Genomic DNA, 16,132 nt, shown 5'->3' on the forward strand with positions numbered 1-16,132 from the left:
TGAAATCTAGAAATATTATTTGATGACTTTATTAGTAAACCAACTTTATTTTTGTATGTCTGTTGTTAGAGATTACTTACACATTACATTTTAAAATATAGGGACATGATGAACTCAGTGATTCAGAGACCGCATGTGACAAATTGTCAAAACCTTTGTAACTTCTTTGATGTGACAATTCATCTTTGACATATGAATGTAAAATACAAATGTTAATCCAGTAGTGAAAAGTGACTTAAAACTGATTTCTTGCTGTTCTGTGTCAGACTATATTTGAATAACTGTCATTAAAATACTAGGTTTTCTACTTTAGTGTTTTGGATGAATGATATAAAATAGAATAATATACTAACATTATTGCTACATGTTCCTACAGATGAAAATGATAATATTGAGATAGATACTAACGAGGAGATTCCTGAAGGCTTTGTTGTAGGAGGTGGAGATGAACTTACTAACTTAGAAAATGACCTTGATACTCCCGGTAATTTCAAATTATAAATATTTTGCATCCTGCTGCATGGCACACTTTATAATTATATTTTTATTATTACCTCATCAATAATGATAATATTCTTTCTGTAGCTTTATTACATCTTATGCCCTCACAAATCATTTAGCTAAGTCCACTTTCCATCAATTTTATGTTATTTTGTTTTAGATTTAGTGTTAAAATTAGCAATACAATTGGAATAAATTATAGTTTGCATTCTCTTATTACTAAAGTTCATTTTTATATTTTATGTTATATGAGACAACTTATAGGCATTCAAACATTGGTTCCCATCTCAGCATAAATATTTTGATGTGATGTTGTAAGGTATAGATGTAGTATCTATGGAATACTTCAAATGTAAACCTCAACCATGGATCAGATTTTCTGACTTGGTTTAGAATTGATAGTCTTACTTGTAATATTATTTTGCAAATTTTGTGCTTACTTTAAATATTTACATAGTACTAATAAATTAATTTACACTATTTAATAACTAATTACAATAAGACACTTTGAAAACTGCTTATACAGGCTGCTATTAATCTCATATCTTATGTCAGTAAATATTATACCAATAATCACTGAGTTGGTGTTTAAAATATAAAATACTCTTGCTTTAAAAGTTGAGTGTTCTAGATGCATTACCTTTATAAGTCAGCGTCAGATAGTAATCAAAAGCTTTGTATACCTGAGAGGTTCCATAAATGCTTATTGAATTGAATTCTTCTAGCAGTAAAAAGTGTTTGGCAATCTCTCTAGACTTAAAAGTGAGGAAGTGAGGTCCCTAATATTTATCTTTTCCTGTAAAAATCTAAAGGGAGTGAAAACAGGTATTCTTTTTCCTAACCCTGGCATGTTCCTGCAGTGCTAACCTGTTTTATTTCTTCTTCTGTTTGAAACCTGGTGTTATTTCTCCAAAATATAATCAGCTAAGGACTTCCTGACTTTAGGGAGCACCCAAGAAAACCCATGCCCTTTCTCAGTCACTCCTTCATGGCCTAGTGTTAAGCTACACTTTTACTAAATGGAAATCAGTATATTTATAATTGTGCAAATCCAGGAAGATGCTGATATTTAAGGAAAAAATTTAAATGTTTAACCCAAAATTAGGACTACCCTTTATTTCTTTCTATTTAAAATATAGTAGATTTCTTTTTTGTTTTTTCTTTTTGGAAAAGATTGTTGTTGCTTACCCACCCCCTTACCACAACCACCACTGAAGGCTTTCTCAGAAACCAGTAACACTCCTGCTGAGGGCATTTACAGGTATAGAATTAAAGCCTCAAGATTCAGTTTATGGAAGTATAAAATCATTGACAGTAAATGATACATATTTTCTGATTTTGCAGTAGAGTATGAAGATAGGAAAAATTAGTCATTTCTTAGGTAAGGTGGGGGGAATTTTCTCATTTTAGTTACAGCAACTTGGTGGGCTACTTTAATGGTTGGTTAATATTAGGGCTAAGGGCACCTGGCTGGCTTAGTTGGTAGAGCATGTGACTCTAGATCTCAGGGTCATGAGTTAGATCCCTACGTTAGACACAGAGATTACTTAAGAAAATAATAAAACAAATTTTTAAAAAAATGAAAGTGACACTTCCAATACTTCATTCACATTAAAAATATATATATTAGGGTTAACCAGCTTGACTCTTGTCCTTTTTAAAAACTCCTTCTTCATGTATGTCAAACAAAACACCTCTCAGTCTTTTTGGTTTTGGAGTTAAGTAAAACATTGTTTACAACTCTCAGACATGCCAGTAAGTGTTGGCCTGTACATAGGACAGACTTTCCAATCCACACTATAGTTTAGTTCATGGCAATAAGAAATAGGAGTGCAAATTGGAATCTGGAAGCACGTAGCATGTTTTATGATTTTTAGCCTTTCTTTATTTTCCCCAAAATTCTTTTTTTAATATGTATATAAAAGTCATAATGTTTTAATAATAAATTGTTTAATCTTTATCTTGATTTGACCATAGTTCATCAGATATTGTTTAAAAGAGAAGCCTGGCAATATAAACTGACCAATTTGCATGAAAGTAATGATAATAGCATTTATTAAGAGTCTTATAATTAGAAAACTTATTAATCTTTATGAAAAATATCATTCACCAAATGGTTGGCATGTCTTTTAACAACCATTTTATTAAACAGTTCCTTTGAGTGAATTTGTTTAAATATAATTATTTGTTTCCATTTGTTTCTGAATTATTTTATTATTAAAGATTAGTGTACTTGCTAAAATTAATTTGAAATTATTTATTTTAAAAGTTGTAGCTATGTTTTATTTATTTTAAATTTCTATCCATAATTATTATATTCCAAAATATGATTGTTGTGTTTCTGCCCTCTAATTTTAAGGTATTTGTTAAACATATGCCCTATTTTAATGCTGGGTATAAATGTACACACTTAAACATTGATTCCAACAATGTATACATGACTGAGTCATGTTGAGAACTTGTTTTAATATGGTATTATGTGTATAAATTTAATATACTAGAAGAATTGAAAATGAAATAATGTAACAAGAATAAATTGTATTGCCCCTTTTAGATATCTACTTTGTAGATAGTTTGTTTTATTATGTATAACCTATGCAGTTACTTATATAAATGTATACATCGAATGCAGGCTTAGGTTTTCAGGTAAACATAGCTACTATTAACTATATGATGCAACTGAATGGTCTTAAGGTATATTGACTATATTCTTTAAGGGGACTGATTTGGGGAGAAAAATATATATGATTATATATACATGTATATGTGTGTGTGTGTATATACATGTATATGAAGAATATGCTAAGAGATTATATCTTAGTTGTTCCCACTACAAAAAAGAAATGATAATTATATGATGTGATAGAAGAGTTAACTTATGCTACAGTGGTAATTATATTGCATTATATAAATGTATCAAATCACATTGTACACATTAAACTTATATAATGTTACATATCTATTGTATCTCAATTAAAAAAATGTATAGTTAACATACCTAAAGACTACTCATTTATACTATAGTTATATAGTATGTATTACAGTTTATATATATATATGAAGAGTTGTGCATTTGTCAGGTCTGATAGGTTCCTTCACAAATCTAATGTCTTTTTTAAAAATATAGTAATATTTTTGTGATGTCTCCTAAATTGATAGCCTACATATCTCAATGCATCTCAGTTATTCATAGTATTTGTGTATTTAACAGAACAAAACTCTAAGTTGGTGGACTTGAAGCTAAAGAAGCTCCTAGAGGCTCAGCCACAGGTGGCAAATTCACTTTCCAGTGCTGCACAGAAAGCTATAACTGAGAGCTCAGAGCAAGACATTAAGGTAAATTGTTTAAAATATTTGTCTCTGTGTGCATTCTAGCTTCCACTGGCACTTTATAAACCTAAAATCAATTTCTTACAAGTTCTTCACATTAAGATTAAGATAGACATTTTTTATTGAATAGCAAATCAATTAAGTAGCAATATGGTAATCACTGCTTTCCAGAGAAACTACTACTTTAATTTGTTGTGTTCATGAGTGTAGAAACTGTTTTCAACTTCTATATGTATATATATTTGCTAGGAAGAATATTGCTAAGAGAATTCCAGCATTTTTTCTATTACCCTCAACCTCTGACCTGTTTAGATGAATTAGAATTAATGTTAATTAATAACTGAAGATGGTATGTGATTGTATATAAAGATACTTGCAAGTGTTGTGTGCCAATATGAATCTTAACTTGTATAAGTAATATTTTAGCCAAATGTCACATGAAGATTATTATTATTTAGGCTATTTGTACTATCCTCAACAAGCCATCCTTCTTTTCTTCTCATGGCGTAATTAATATTTCTGTAGCTTTAGGGCACTTCTAGTCCTGTATAACTTTTCACCCACCTGCGGACTATGGGGACTGCCCTGCTGACTGAAAGGATTTCCTTCCTCTGACACACAGATGCTTTGAAGTCCCAAAACAATGACTTTCATTGCTTTTCCCTTATACTGTTGGTTTCTATAAATTGGTGATGAAAGTGTGTGGCAGCACCAGAGGACTTTTGGTCTCTATCTTTGAACAAAAGGAAGCCTGGATCAGGTCTGATTTTTTGCGTTCAATTTAGCTTTCTGCAGTGGATTTAATGCAGAATGATGCTGGCCTAAGAATAATACAATGGATTGAAAAGGCTAACTGAATTAGTGGGTTTAGAGGAATACATTTGTAAAGTGGCAGAAGTCCCTAGTCATAAAAACGTTTCTTAAGATGGGATTTGCTGGCTAATCGCACTGATATTTCAGCATGTTGCCAGGCCTCAAAAAATTTAGCCGTGTTTGTTTATTTTGGTAAAGACTTGAGTTTTAAACCATTGGGCAGTTATAATAATAGCTATAAGAATACACACTTTTCTTAAACAAATAAATAAAAGCCAAAATTGTTTTTATCCCAGCTACATAGCTAGCATAGTATGTACATGATACTAATACTAGAGATATTCTGTAACTTGAAAAAATAAAATGAGAGTATTTTCATTCTTAAGGTTTAATTGTCTCAATAGATGAAATTGTTTCGCTATCTAAAAATCTCTTATGTGGTAATTTTTAAAGTTATTTCAACAAAAGGTGTGCTTTAAACAGCTTGTCTTTGTGTGGATCTTTTTAGTTAAGATTTTTTAAATGGTGCTTATAAAGAACATATAGAGTCCATCTGTTCTCTTGAAGCTTTCAGCATTGATTTGGGGTTTTATTTTTTTTAATAAAATGCAGTTTACACGTTTATAAATGAGGCATTCTGTGTTTGTGGAAAAGGATAAACTGTTACCTTCCCCTGAGGATTCTGTATCCCAGGCCTCCTTGAGGCTAGAGAATAGGCCATTGGAGGGCTCCCTCATTACTGATTGTCTCAATGCAGAGGAAGGGCAAAGTCTTGGTAGCTTTTGATAACCAGTTTCAGCATTCAGCAGGCTTAGCTATTAGTCATGCATCTTAGCCTTTCCCTATTTACTTTCAAAACACTTAATAAAAATAATAAAAGATTAGGTATAAAATGAAATATTTGTTTGGTACACAGCACCTCGGTATCTGCAGCTTCCACACACTGCAGTAGTTCAGTCTTCTGGGATATTTCTTGTTGATAGAACCATTTGAATTTGTTACCAGTATTAACATAGGAAGCTCTGGAAAAGATAATTGTAGTTTCCTTAGCTGTAAAGGGCTTACTTACAAATCTGGCTTTGGAAAGTTATAGCTGATGAAATGCAGTTCAGTGGGGTAGTATTATAATCCTACCTTTTAGCCTTCATCCAGCATTAGTGGTTTATCTCAATGGGCATAAAATTAGAAACTAGTTCTTCTTGTCATACAAGTCTGTGGGACTGTACAAACCGATGGGGCAGAATAGTGGGGGACCAGAAAGAAGCACCATGGCTTTTAAATTATACATATCATTGGGAGAAGACACAGGGGTTTACAGCATCTAATGAATCAAAGTTATCAAGAGTGATCCTCCATCTAAACTATGTCTCCCAAAGTTTTGGTTACAGGCAACAGCACTTGTAGTTGAACTACTTAGAGCTCTTTGAAATCCTTTTTCTTTCACAAAGTTTCTAATTTGGCATTCTCTTAAATCAGTAAAAGTTGTTCTGCTAATACGTAATTTCACGTTTATACAATCAGGATGTCTTAACTACATTTGTTTTACTTTTAGAATGGCACAGAAGATCTCCGGACTGAACGATTACAAAAAGCAACAGAACGATTTAGAAATCCTGTTGTTTTCAGCAAGGATTCTACAGTCAGAAAAACTCAACTTCAGTCTTTCAGTCAATATGTTGAGAATAGACCAGGTAGGAACACTTTTAAAAATGTTTTCCCATCTTATGATTTAATAGTATTTAGCTATATATATATATATATATATATATATATATATATATATATATATATATATATAAAAGCTGATAGTGTAAATCCACATTTCAATACACAAATATCAAGCTTTATAATAATTTTACATGTCTTTCCCCTTTTTTTTTAAGAGATGAAAAGGCAGAGATCAATACAGGAAGATACAAAGAAAGGAAATGAGGAGAAGACAGCGATAACTGAAACTCAGAGGAAGCCATCAGAAGATGAAGTGCTTAATGTATATTAATTTTTTGTGTGGTTTCATGATTGCTGATAATTCCAAACTGTATGTGGAAATAGTGCCTTTATTTGTTAAAATGAGATGTTAGGTTTTTTAAGATGTCAATCTCCAGTGCATTCAAAGCAGAGTGAGAGGGGTGCACTGTTGAATTAGTCTGCAGTGTGGTGATAATTGTCAGATAAAAAAAAATGAATTTTTCAGAGTTCCACAGCCCCAGCTTCCTTGAGACATTTCCATCAGGGCACTTCCCATAAAGAGATTCCAGTATTGATCTACCAGGAGGATTTTAATTATTACAATAGCAGATACCGCAGAGCTGCAGTTAGAGGGAAAAGTCACATGAGACCTGCTAGAATTTCTCAGCCAACCCATTTTGTTGGCTTGGGTTAATGGGTGTTCAACCTTTCCATTATCCAGATCAGCCGTGAATTACTAGCTGAATGATGTTTGCATTAATATAATATATATGGTAATTTCTTCACTTAATTAACGGGGAGGTTCAGCTCAGTAGGGGTATGGGCTGATCATGTGTAAAATTGATTTGTGAGGGAAATATTTGATAGACCGCAGGGAGAAAGCTGCTTTTGATGGACAGCTGCGGGACAGAAGCAGGAAGAACAAGTTTTAACTTGAATTTTTGTCTGGAAGCATAGCTCTCTAAGAGCGGTGCTACTTTTTTATTATCTGTAGTTTGTGTAAATATTTTCATTGTTTTTACTGTTAAAATGGTCTTTGCTGGATTTTTAAATCCTTATAAGTGCACTCAGAATTACAGACTACAAATTAGGGTCCTTAAAAACTTCTCATTTTTAAGTTGTACTAAGACAGGTTTTAGTACACAGAACAGCTCACTCATATATCGAGATGGAATATTTGGTATAATTTGTAAGTTGCAGAATACTTGAGTATACTGTATACTCACACTAAAGAAATCTGGTAATAAACTTTGTGACTGTTTTTAACTGAGCCAGTCTGTAAAAACAATGAAGTTTATATGTTGCTTATCATTTCTGCTTCCTTTTATCTTTCTGACTCATGTTGTCTTTACAGACTATGTTTGTTTTGCCCCTTTGTATGGGAATGAAAAAAGGAAAGTCCTTTTTGGAAATGCTGTGCTATACGGCAGATAGGTTATTCCAGATTTTAAAGTTACCATTTACATTTATTCTGTTATGATTTTGTTATATTTCATATTGAGATGGGAGAATATCCATTTTTATGGGTCTTTAAAAAATACAGTAACTTATTTGATCACACTATACTGAAAAATTATCAGTTTTATGATTTCCTAAAATACATTTGATCTTTAAGTTTGTCAACCACCAAAATCAGTTTAACAGTAAGCTGATATAGAGTTCACATGTGAATTTACCGGTTCCAAAGATAGATAAGTCATATGTATGGTTAGATGTGTTTATTGATCATGGTGATTCCAGAATATGCTCATAAATAACATAATTCTTGATTTTGTTTCTTGTTTAAGGAGGACCCAAAGATAATTCCTCAGGGCTTCTTAGAGATTAATATGCTTCTAGGTAGGGAAGGGATTTGATAGAAGAGATTGTTCATATTTGTTTCTCTGAATACATAATGTTATAAATTCTGATGCTAGTAATGGTGGTAGTGAAAGTAATCACTTAAGCATTTCTTCAGTATTCCTCAGCTACTTGGGAAACTTAGCTCTGGAAATGTCACAAGGTAAACAGGTATTACAAAGGGAGCCATAATTAATCTCTTTGTAACTCTACCACAAGTAATAACCCTACCCCCTAATGATTTAAATGAGTAATATGAAAATAAAAATTAAGACTCTACTGGTACTTTATAATAGAACTGCTACTTCAAATAAAACTTCTAAGGATAATTTTTTAAACATGGATGATTGTAAAAAGTAACATTTCAAATTGAAATCCAAATTTGGTTAGATGGGAGATTAACCAAATCAGTGCACTAGTTGCATTAGATCCTTGCAGCAAGGTTTGAAACCACCTGTCAAGTTAGAATTCGCAGCTACAATAATTAGTGATATATCAACAGAACGACATGTTAAAGTACAGCAGCCAGCTGGAGGGAAAACTGGAGATATTAGAAACTTCTTTTTTATAATTTTTAAAAAGCATTTTAAATAGTATATTTACTATGACAGCAAGAAATGTATCTCTTTAATTTTGTATTTTTGTAAGAATAAGTCTGTGTTTTTCAGGATAGATACTTTAAGAATCATTTCCTTAGTAAGGCTCCATTTTTGCATATTGCACATTTGAATGAAATGTGTCATTGGTGTTTGTTTTGACAGTCACCAAGAGGAAAATTGTCTTCTATCGTCGTCCATGCTTAAATAACTCTGACTTCAAGGAGAATTTTTTTCTCTGCATTAACTTTTTAAATATGGCAAATCTGGGTGTTAAATTATAAATATAATACTAAACAGCTGAGATTTTCTCTATTTGCAAAAGTTTTGCTATACATAGCATTTATGAAAATTTCTTGAATCACAGGGAGTTGCTTTTTCATACTAAGGGTGATACTAACGGTGTTATTTGGTTCTCTAGGTAAGTGCTTTACTAAGTGTTTGTAGAAAGGAAAAATGCAACTTACAAGTGATTTTTTTTTTCCTTCCTGTTTGTTCTCGTTAACAGAAAGGGTTCAAAGACACCAGTCAGTATGTTGTAGGAGAATTGGCAGCACTAGAGAATGAGCAAAAGCAAATTGACACCCGTGCCGCGCTGGTGGAGAAGCGCCTTCGCTATCTCATGGACACAGGTACGGTGCCCAATTACACTGTAAACAGTTTTGGCAAATTGAGCGTTCACAAACTCTTATAGAGTTTTGGAAGTGTGAATCTTTGAAGCCTGAATGTTCAGCAGAACTGCCTTGAAAATAAAAAGGCTGCGATTTGCAGCCACCTCTCTGGGCCCTGGTGATAAGAGTGCCTTCATGGGAAGTGATAACTCGCCCTGATACCGTGTGAGCCAGCACTATTGAACAGTGTGCTCATCCATGCAGAGTTGGAATACACATCTGTGCCTCATTGATATGCCACTGCTTAAAAAAAAAGTAAGATCTTCACTGTTCTACTGATTCATTGGGAAAAAAAAAAGATTTGGCCAGCTAAAGCCATGTACTGCATGAAACAGAGCACTATGCATAGGGGACGGCTCCATGGACTAGATCACTGAAATTTGAGAATACTATCTGGTTACTGATGCTCCACAGTTTGTTTTTTTTTTTTCCAAGAGAACAGGTTTTTAAAAGTCTGTAATAGTTTGTGTCACAGTTGCATTTGAAAGGATTAAAGTATATAGGAAGGTTTATAAAAATGGGTTAGAGCAGCAAGTTAGCTCCTAACCAGAGGGTAGATTGCCATTTAATGCTGATTGCCAATAGTGATTGTATAGATCTAAGTGCAGAGTGAGCTACTGGGGCAAAAAAACAGTGTATGTGTATATTTTAAAGGAATGTATGCATTTGTTTAAAATGCTGCTCCTACAAGAAGCATAAAAATGAGAAATAAATTCAGATTTTTATACCAAATTAAAAGTAAATTATATTAAGAAAAAAATGTCAAAACATAAAGTGGAACATTCATTCCTTTAATATAAGTAATTTTTTACTTTTATCAGCCGTGTGAAAGTAGACTAGTAAAATGATGGTAGTAGATTAGAATTGGAAAGCTTTCCTGAACTTTTTCTTCTCTATTTGCCAAAAATATATTTACAATTAAAAAACTCCTCCAAAAATAAGCATTTATATGGGACATTTGAAAATGCCTACATTAGTGAAATCAGAACATATTAGAACAGGAAGAGACTTTTGGCTTTATCTGGCCCAGTGGGTTTCAAACTGTGTTCTGTGGAGCCCTAAAGCTTCTTCAGAGGCATCTCGGGGCTGTCAGGACAATAAGAGAGCAGAAAGCAGACAGGCGTCTGGATTTCCTACCTTACTTCAAACAGAGCAGCTCTGAGTTTATTTATTCGAAATAGCAGACTTCTTGGAAGAGTTCATTTAAAGAAAAGGTTCTACTGCTTAAAATTTAAAACCAGAAAAAAAAAACAAAAACCTTGTCTTTTGAACACTATTGTCCAACCTTCTCATTGTACAGTGGAGACAGAGTTACAGGGAAAGCTCAAGTCACATAGATCCATAAGTGCCCGACCTTGGACTAGAATTCAGGTCACCAGAACCCTATCATACAGGATCCTTCCCATTATACTAGATTACCTAGAACATATTTATTGTTGCCTTAACAACTTACAGGTATGCTCAGTCTTGTACATTCGTGTGAATTCAACAAGTATCCCATAAACTAATATATTGTTTCATATTTGCATTTTCCCTTTGGTTTCTAGGGGATTTTGAAAATATTAGTTATGTTAACTATATAAAAATGTAAATACTAGGTAGTATAATTTCTGTATACATTTTAAAATTATTACCTTTAAATATTTTGAAGAGACTAATTTTTTTAAACAAATTCTTTCAACACCTTTCCTCATTGTATTGGATAAATTAGATGTTACTATACAAGAAGCCTTGTGCCACTAGAAAAAAAAGCTACAAATTCGGTTTCCTTCCCTTTTTTCAAACTTGGAGCCTGATTTATTGAAGGTTCTAACCAAAACAGACTGAAATTCTCCTTCCCGTCCCACATATTACCGCTGAAGCTTTGAAGTGGCCCCATTTCACCTATAGATCATTTATAATCTGAAAGATAGTCATGGACTACAGATTGATTCTAGCATCCCTTTGGGGCTTTATATTGCTTACTGCACAAGACAGAATCTGATCTAGACTGGGCTGGCTACTGCACATTCAGACTAAAATTGCCTTTGTTCCCCAGCTTGGTAAACTCCAGCAATTACCCTGGACTATACTGAACCTCTTCCAGACCAAATAATTGTTTCTCAAGATTTGCCTAAAGCCTAGTTAGCATCTGAAGTAAGAGATAAGGTGTTAGAAAGAGAAAGTATATATTCATCCTTTTCCTTTTTGGGGTTCCAATGCTTCCAACTTTCCATTTATTATAGCAATTAGTACTTTTTCCCTGACATATTAGTTTGCTATACCGTTTCTGAATCTCAGCCTCAGAATTAAGCAGAGCAGATGGTATCATATTCCTTACATGATGAAACTGAGGCTCAGAGAGGGAAATGACTCATTTAAGAAGGCCTGAGTAGTAATGGCCGAGTTAAGGCTTAAACTGGACTTCTTGGGTTTTCTAGCTCTTAAGTCAGTCCTCTTTTCCCACCATATGTTCTTTATAGAACAAAACATACTTTATCTGCTACTTCAAGTTTTATATACTTCTAGATACTGAGCATATTTCTTTATTGATTTGAAGCTCACGTATCACAAAATTGACCATTTTAAAGCATACAATTCAGTAACATTTAATACATTCACAGTGTTATACAATCACTACTATTTCCAGAAGTTTTCATCACCCTAAACAGAAAGTCTGTGCTCATTGAACAATAATTTCCCATTTTCTCCTCTTGTAATCCCCCTGGAATCTCTAATCTGCATTCTGTCTCTAGAAATGTGCTTTATTCTAGATATTTCATATAAGTGGAATCAAATAGTAGTCGCCCTTTAGTGTCTGGCTTCATTGAATTTACATAATGTTTTCAGGCTTCATGCATATTATAACATGTACCCCTACTTCATTCCTTTTTGTGGTTGAATAATATTGTATTATATGCATATAACCACATTTTGTTTTTTCATTCATCCATTGATGGACATTTGGGTTGTTTCCATCTTCTGGCTACTATGAACATTGTGTGCAGGCATTTCTTTGAATCCCTGTTTTTCAGTTCTTTGGGGTATATACCTAAGATTGGAATGCTGGGTCATATGTTAATTCTCTATTTAACTTTTTGAGGGAATCCACTCACTTTTAAATGGGTTGCAAAATTTATTTAGAAGATAATTTTGCAGAACTGAGAATACATTTTCCAAAAGAAGCACTGTTATTAGCATCCTCCAGCCAGACAAACCCACAAAACCCTATTAATTTAAAATATCACTAGAGGGGCACCTAGGTGGTTCAGTCGGTTAAGAGTCCATGATCTCATGGTTCGTGAGTTTGGGCCTCACATCAGACTCCATGCAGAGTCTGCTTGGGATTCTTTCTGTCCCTCTTTCTCTCTGCTCCTCCCCCCACCCTTTCTATCTCAAAATATAGAAATAAGCATTTAAAAAAATGCTCTAAAAAATAAATAAAATACCACTAGAATAATGCTAGTAGTTGCCCTAGGCCTGAGTCCTCAGTTCCCAGAACTTGAGTAGTTCTGGGTTTTAAGTATCAACCCCTTTAGCTCTGAAACTCTTGCATCTTGATGGGAAGAAAGGTGGAGCCTGGATGGTGGCCTAGACCACTGGGCATTTTTCCTGGCATGTCAGGAGAAGGCTCTAACAAGAAAGCAGCAAAGGAACGTAATAGAGCACTTCAGTGGATCCTGCAGCAAGATGACAATATACCAGGGGTGAGAATGGCAGTGGCAGGGAAAGGGCTTGAGATCCCAACATCCATTTGGAGAAAGTATGTCATTGGCAGAGACAGAGCAGCTGTGGGGACTCATATGACTGGTTATTTCTGAAAATGAGTAATCCTAAACTAGCCTGAATACTAAATAACACGTGTGTGTGCGCGTGTGCTTGTGCGTGTGTGTGCGTGTGTGTGTGTGCGTGTGTGTGTGTGTGTGTGTGTGTGTGTGTGTGTGTGTGTGTGTGTGTTCTGCCATCCTACCTTGGGATCTGTAAAATCCTTATGCAAATACTAAAGAACTTTTTTCCATCAGTTCTTTTTATTTTATTTTTTTAAATTTCTACAGAGGAGGAACTTTTAAATACCTAGCACCTAAAGTTTAGAATGATTTATTTCTTTAGGAACAGTAAGACTTACTAATTAGAAACATGTGCATTCCAAGTTGACATTTTGTATGTAAGTTGGGTACTTTTTGTAGACTATCCACTACAAAAACCTAACTGACCATTTAAAAATATTAAATGTACTCAGGGAGAATAAGAATCAAAGAGTTAAAAGAAATAACTTTTCTACACATTCCTCAGAATGTTTCTTTACCTCAGCTCTTGAGGAGCCAAATGCAGCATTAAAGCTGCTTTAAAGCAGGAAATTGGGCCCACAGAAAAATAAAAATAAAATTATTTAGGTTGTTATTGGAAACTTTCCACTTTGAATCTCCAGAATTATCCATTATCTTTGCCGAAAGATGAAAATATTTGTAATAACCAGTATTTATTGCATGCTTACTATGTCTGGCTCTATGGAAAATGCTTTACATATATCATTTCCTTGTTTTTCACAATGGCCCTATGAGATAGGTTCCATTAATAACCAAGACTATTAAAAATAGCATTTTTCAGTGAGGAAACTGAGGCCCAGAGAAAGAACTTGCCCAATTCATACATTTAAAAGTGGTGGAGGCGCGCCTGGGTGGCGCAGTCGGTTAAGCGTCCGACTTCAGCCAGGTCACGATCTCGCGGTCCGTGAGTTCGAGCCCCGCGTCAGGCTCTGGGCTGATGGCTCGGAGCCTGGAGCCTGTTTCCAATTCTGTGTCTCCCTCTCTCTCTGCCCCTCCCCCATTCATGCTCTGTCTCTCTCTGTCCCAAAAATAAATAAAAAACGTTGAAAAAAAAAAATTTAAAAAAATAAATAAATAAATAAAAGTGGTGGAGTCAGGACCCAAACCCAGTTGGGCTCTGGAGTCCAACTTCCAGACACCACATGACATAGTTCCTGCTTCACCTCTCCTCTTTATAGACGTGAATGTCTGGTTTTCCTGGGGTCTTACTACTAATTCTCTGGACTCTCTTACCACCATTTTGTGATTTATAATTAGTAACTCAGAAGAAACAGATCAATATTCATTTAGGTTATGAAGAAAGTCACTTAACCAACTTATTTGGCCCGTTAGAGGTACTCATGTTCCTCTTAACATTATTTCTCTGCCACAGTCATCATCGTGTAATATATGTGAAAATTGGGTTGCAAAACATCCTCATTTGAAATAATCAGAGATAAAAACAAGCTTCTCTTCAAAAGAAGTGTCTAGCTCTTTGCTAATCTTTAGGAGGTTCTGAAAGTTGAGCATTATGGCCTTCAGGGAGTAGTTTTCAGTTTAGGATCAGCTACTTACTAATAAATACCTGAAGATGGTTTTCTGATATATGTTAAAAATAAAACTAAAATTCTAAAGACTTCTAAATTTATATAATTATTTTTGTGTTAACAGCTTACAATCTATGACACTGGTATATAGATACATTTCCTATGTTAAAGCCCCTTAGTTTTACTCCTAAAATAAAAATGTGATCTTGATCTGTTTCAATATGAAAAAGCAATCTCAGCTATTTAAAAAAAGGAAACTTTATCGGTACATTAGAAGATCTTATAGAAGGGGCGCCTGGGTGGCGCAGTCGGTTGAGCGTCCGACTTCAGCCAGGTCATGATCTCGCGGTCCGTGAGTTCGAGCCCCGCGTCGGGCTCTGGGCTGATGGCTCGGAGCCTGGAGCCTGTTTCTGATTCTGTGTCTCCCTCTCTCTCTGCCCCTCCCCCGTTCATGCTCTGTCTCTCTCTGTCCCAAAAATAAAAAAAATAAAAAATTAAAAAAAAAAAAAAAAAAAAAAAAAAGAAGATCTTATAGAAAATTAGTGCTGAAGTGGCATGAATACTGGTTCAATGTCATGTCTCTTGATTAGAGTCTAAATACTTAAACATTATTACACTTCCAAAAGGTTTTATACTTATGTTCCTGAAATATTATATACGATCATAAAAGATTTGCTTTGTGAATGAGTAAGAAAAGGAGCATGTGCAGAAGGTATAGAAAAGAAAAGGTGTTTGTGTGATCAAAGTGTAGAATAATATAATTTCAATCTCATTGGTTTCTTTTCCCTTCATAATGACCAACATAAAATGATTACAAAGAGAATTATCTTGTTATGCTATGCTTCTATGCTACAATTAGTATATTCTAGGAATAAAACAGATGGATTTTTGATACTGTGACTCCTAGATATTGAGAAAGTGCAAACTTCAAAATACAACTCAACTTAAAAATCTAAGGGTCATGTAACTACCTCATACTTTGTATATTTCTCTCTGGTTTTTCTTTCATCTGTGTTTTCTCATTTATACCCCCCAAAAAAGTTGCATTCTGAACTTTATTGTAATTATATATTTGGCCTGTATTTTTTTATGTTTTTAATGATTAGACATAGGCTTATAAGTTCAGTTAGCTTATTAAATTCAGTTAGTTATTAAATAGGCACTATTCACTATCTGAGAGTCTGTGGATATTATCAGATAATGAACATGTTTATGGTGCTATATAAGGATTAATTAAATAACAAAAAGTCTATTGACCACCATTGGTAAATGTAATTGAATTAGCAGAGCAGTAAAATAAGTATAGACAAAATAAATATAGACAAGAGAATATGTGAAAGCTTCTGTAATGTTTTAGATTA

General features: G+C 33.9%; 1 protein-coding gene across 17 annotated transcripts in view; it reads left to right on the forward strand.

Moving 5' to 3' along the window:
- The window catches only part of EHBP1 (EH domain binding protein 1), a 369,979-nt gene that overhangs the window by 316,795 nt on the left and 37,052 nt on the right, over nt 1–16,132 (forward strand). For 14 of the 17 annotated variants that reach the window (XM_042932413.1, XM_042932414.1, XM_042932416.1 and 11 more), the window contains 5 exons: nt 377–484; nt 3,713–3,837; nt 6,197–6,335; nt 6,528–6,634; nt 9,277–9,400. In XM_042932413.1, coding sequence (XP_042788347.1) covers nt 377–484; nt 3,713–3,837; nt 6,197–6,335; nt 6,528–6,634; nt 9,277–9,400 — 603 coding nt within the window. The remainder of the gene's footprint in view (nt 1–376; nt 485–3,712; nt 3,838–6,196; nt 6,336–6,527; nt 6,635–9,276; nt 9,401–16,132) is intronic. The other 3 variants (XM_042932423.1, XM_042932424.1, XM_042932425.1) reach the window with 1 other exon arrangement.

The sequence above is a fragment of the Panthera leo genome, chromosome A3, assembly GCF_018350215.1.
Source record: "Panthera leo isolate Ple1 chromosome A3, P.leo_Ple1_pat1.1, whole genome shotgun sequence".
Taxonomy (NCBI): Eukaryota; Metazoa; Chordata; class Mammalia; order Carnivora; family Felidae; genus Panthera; species Panthera leo.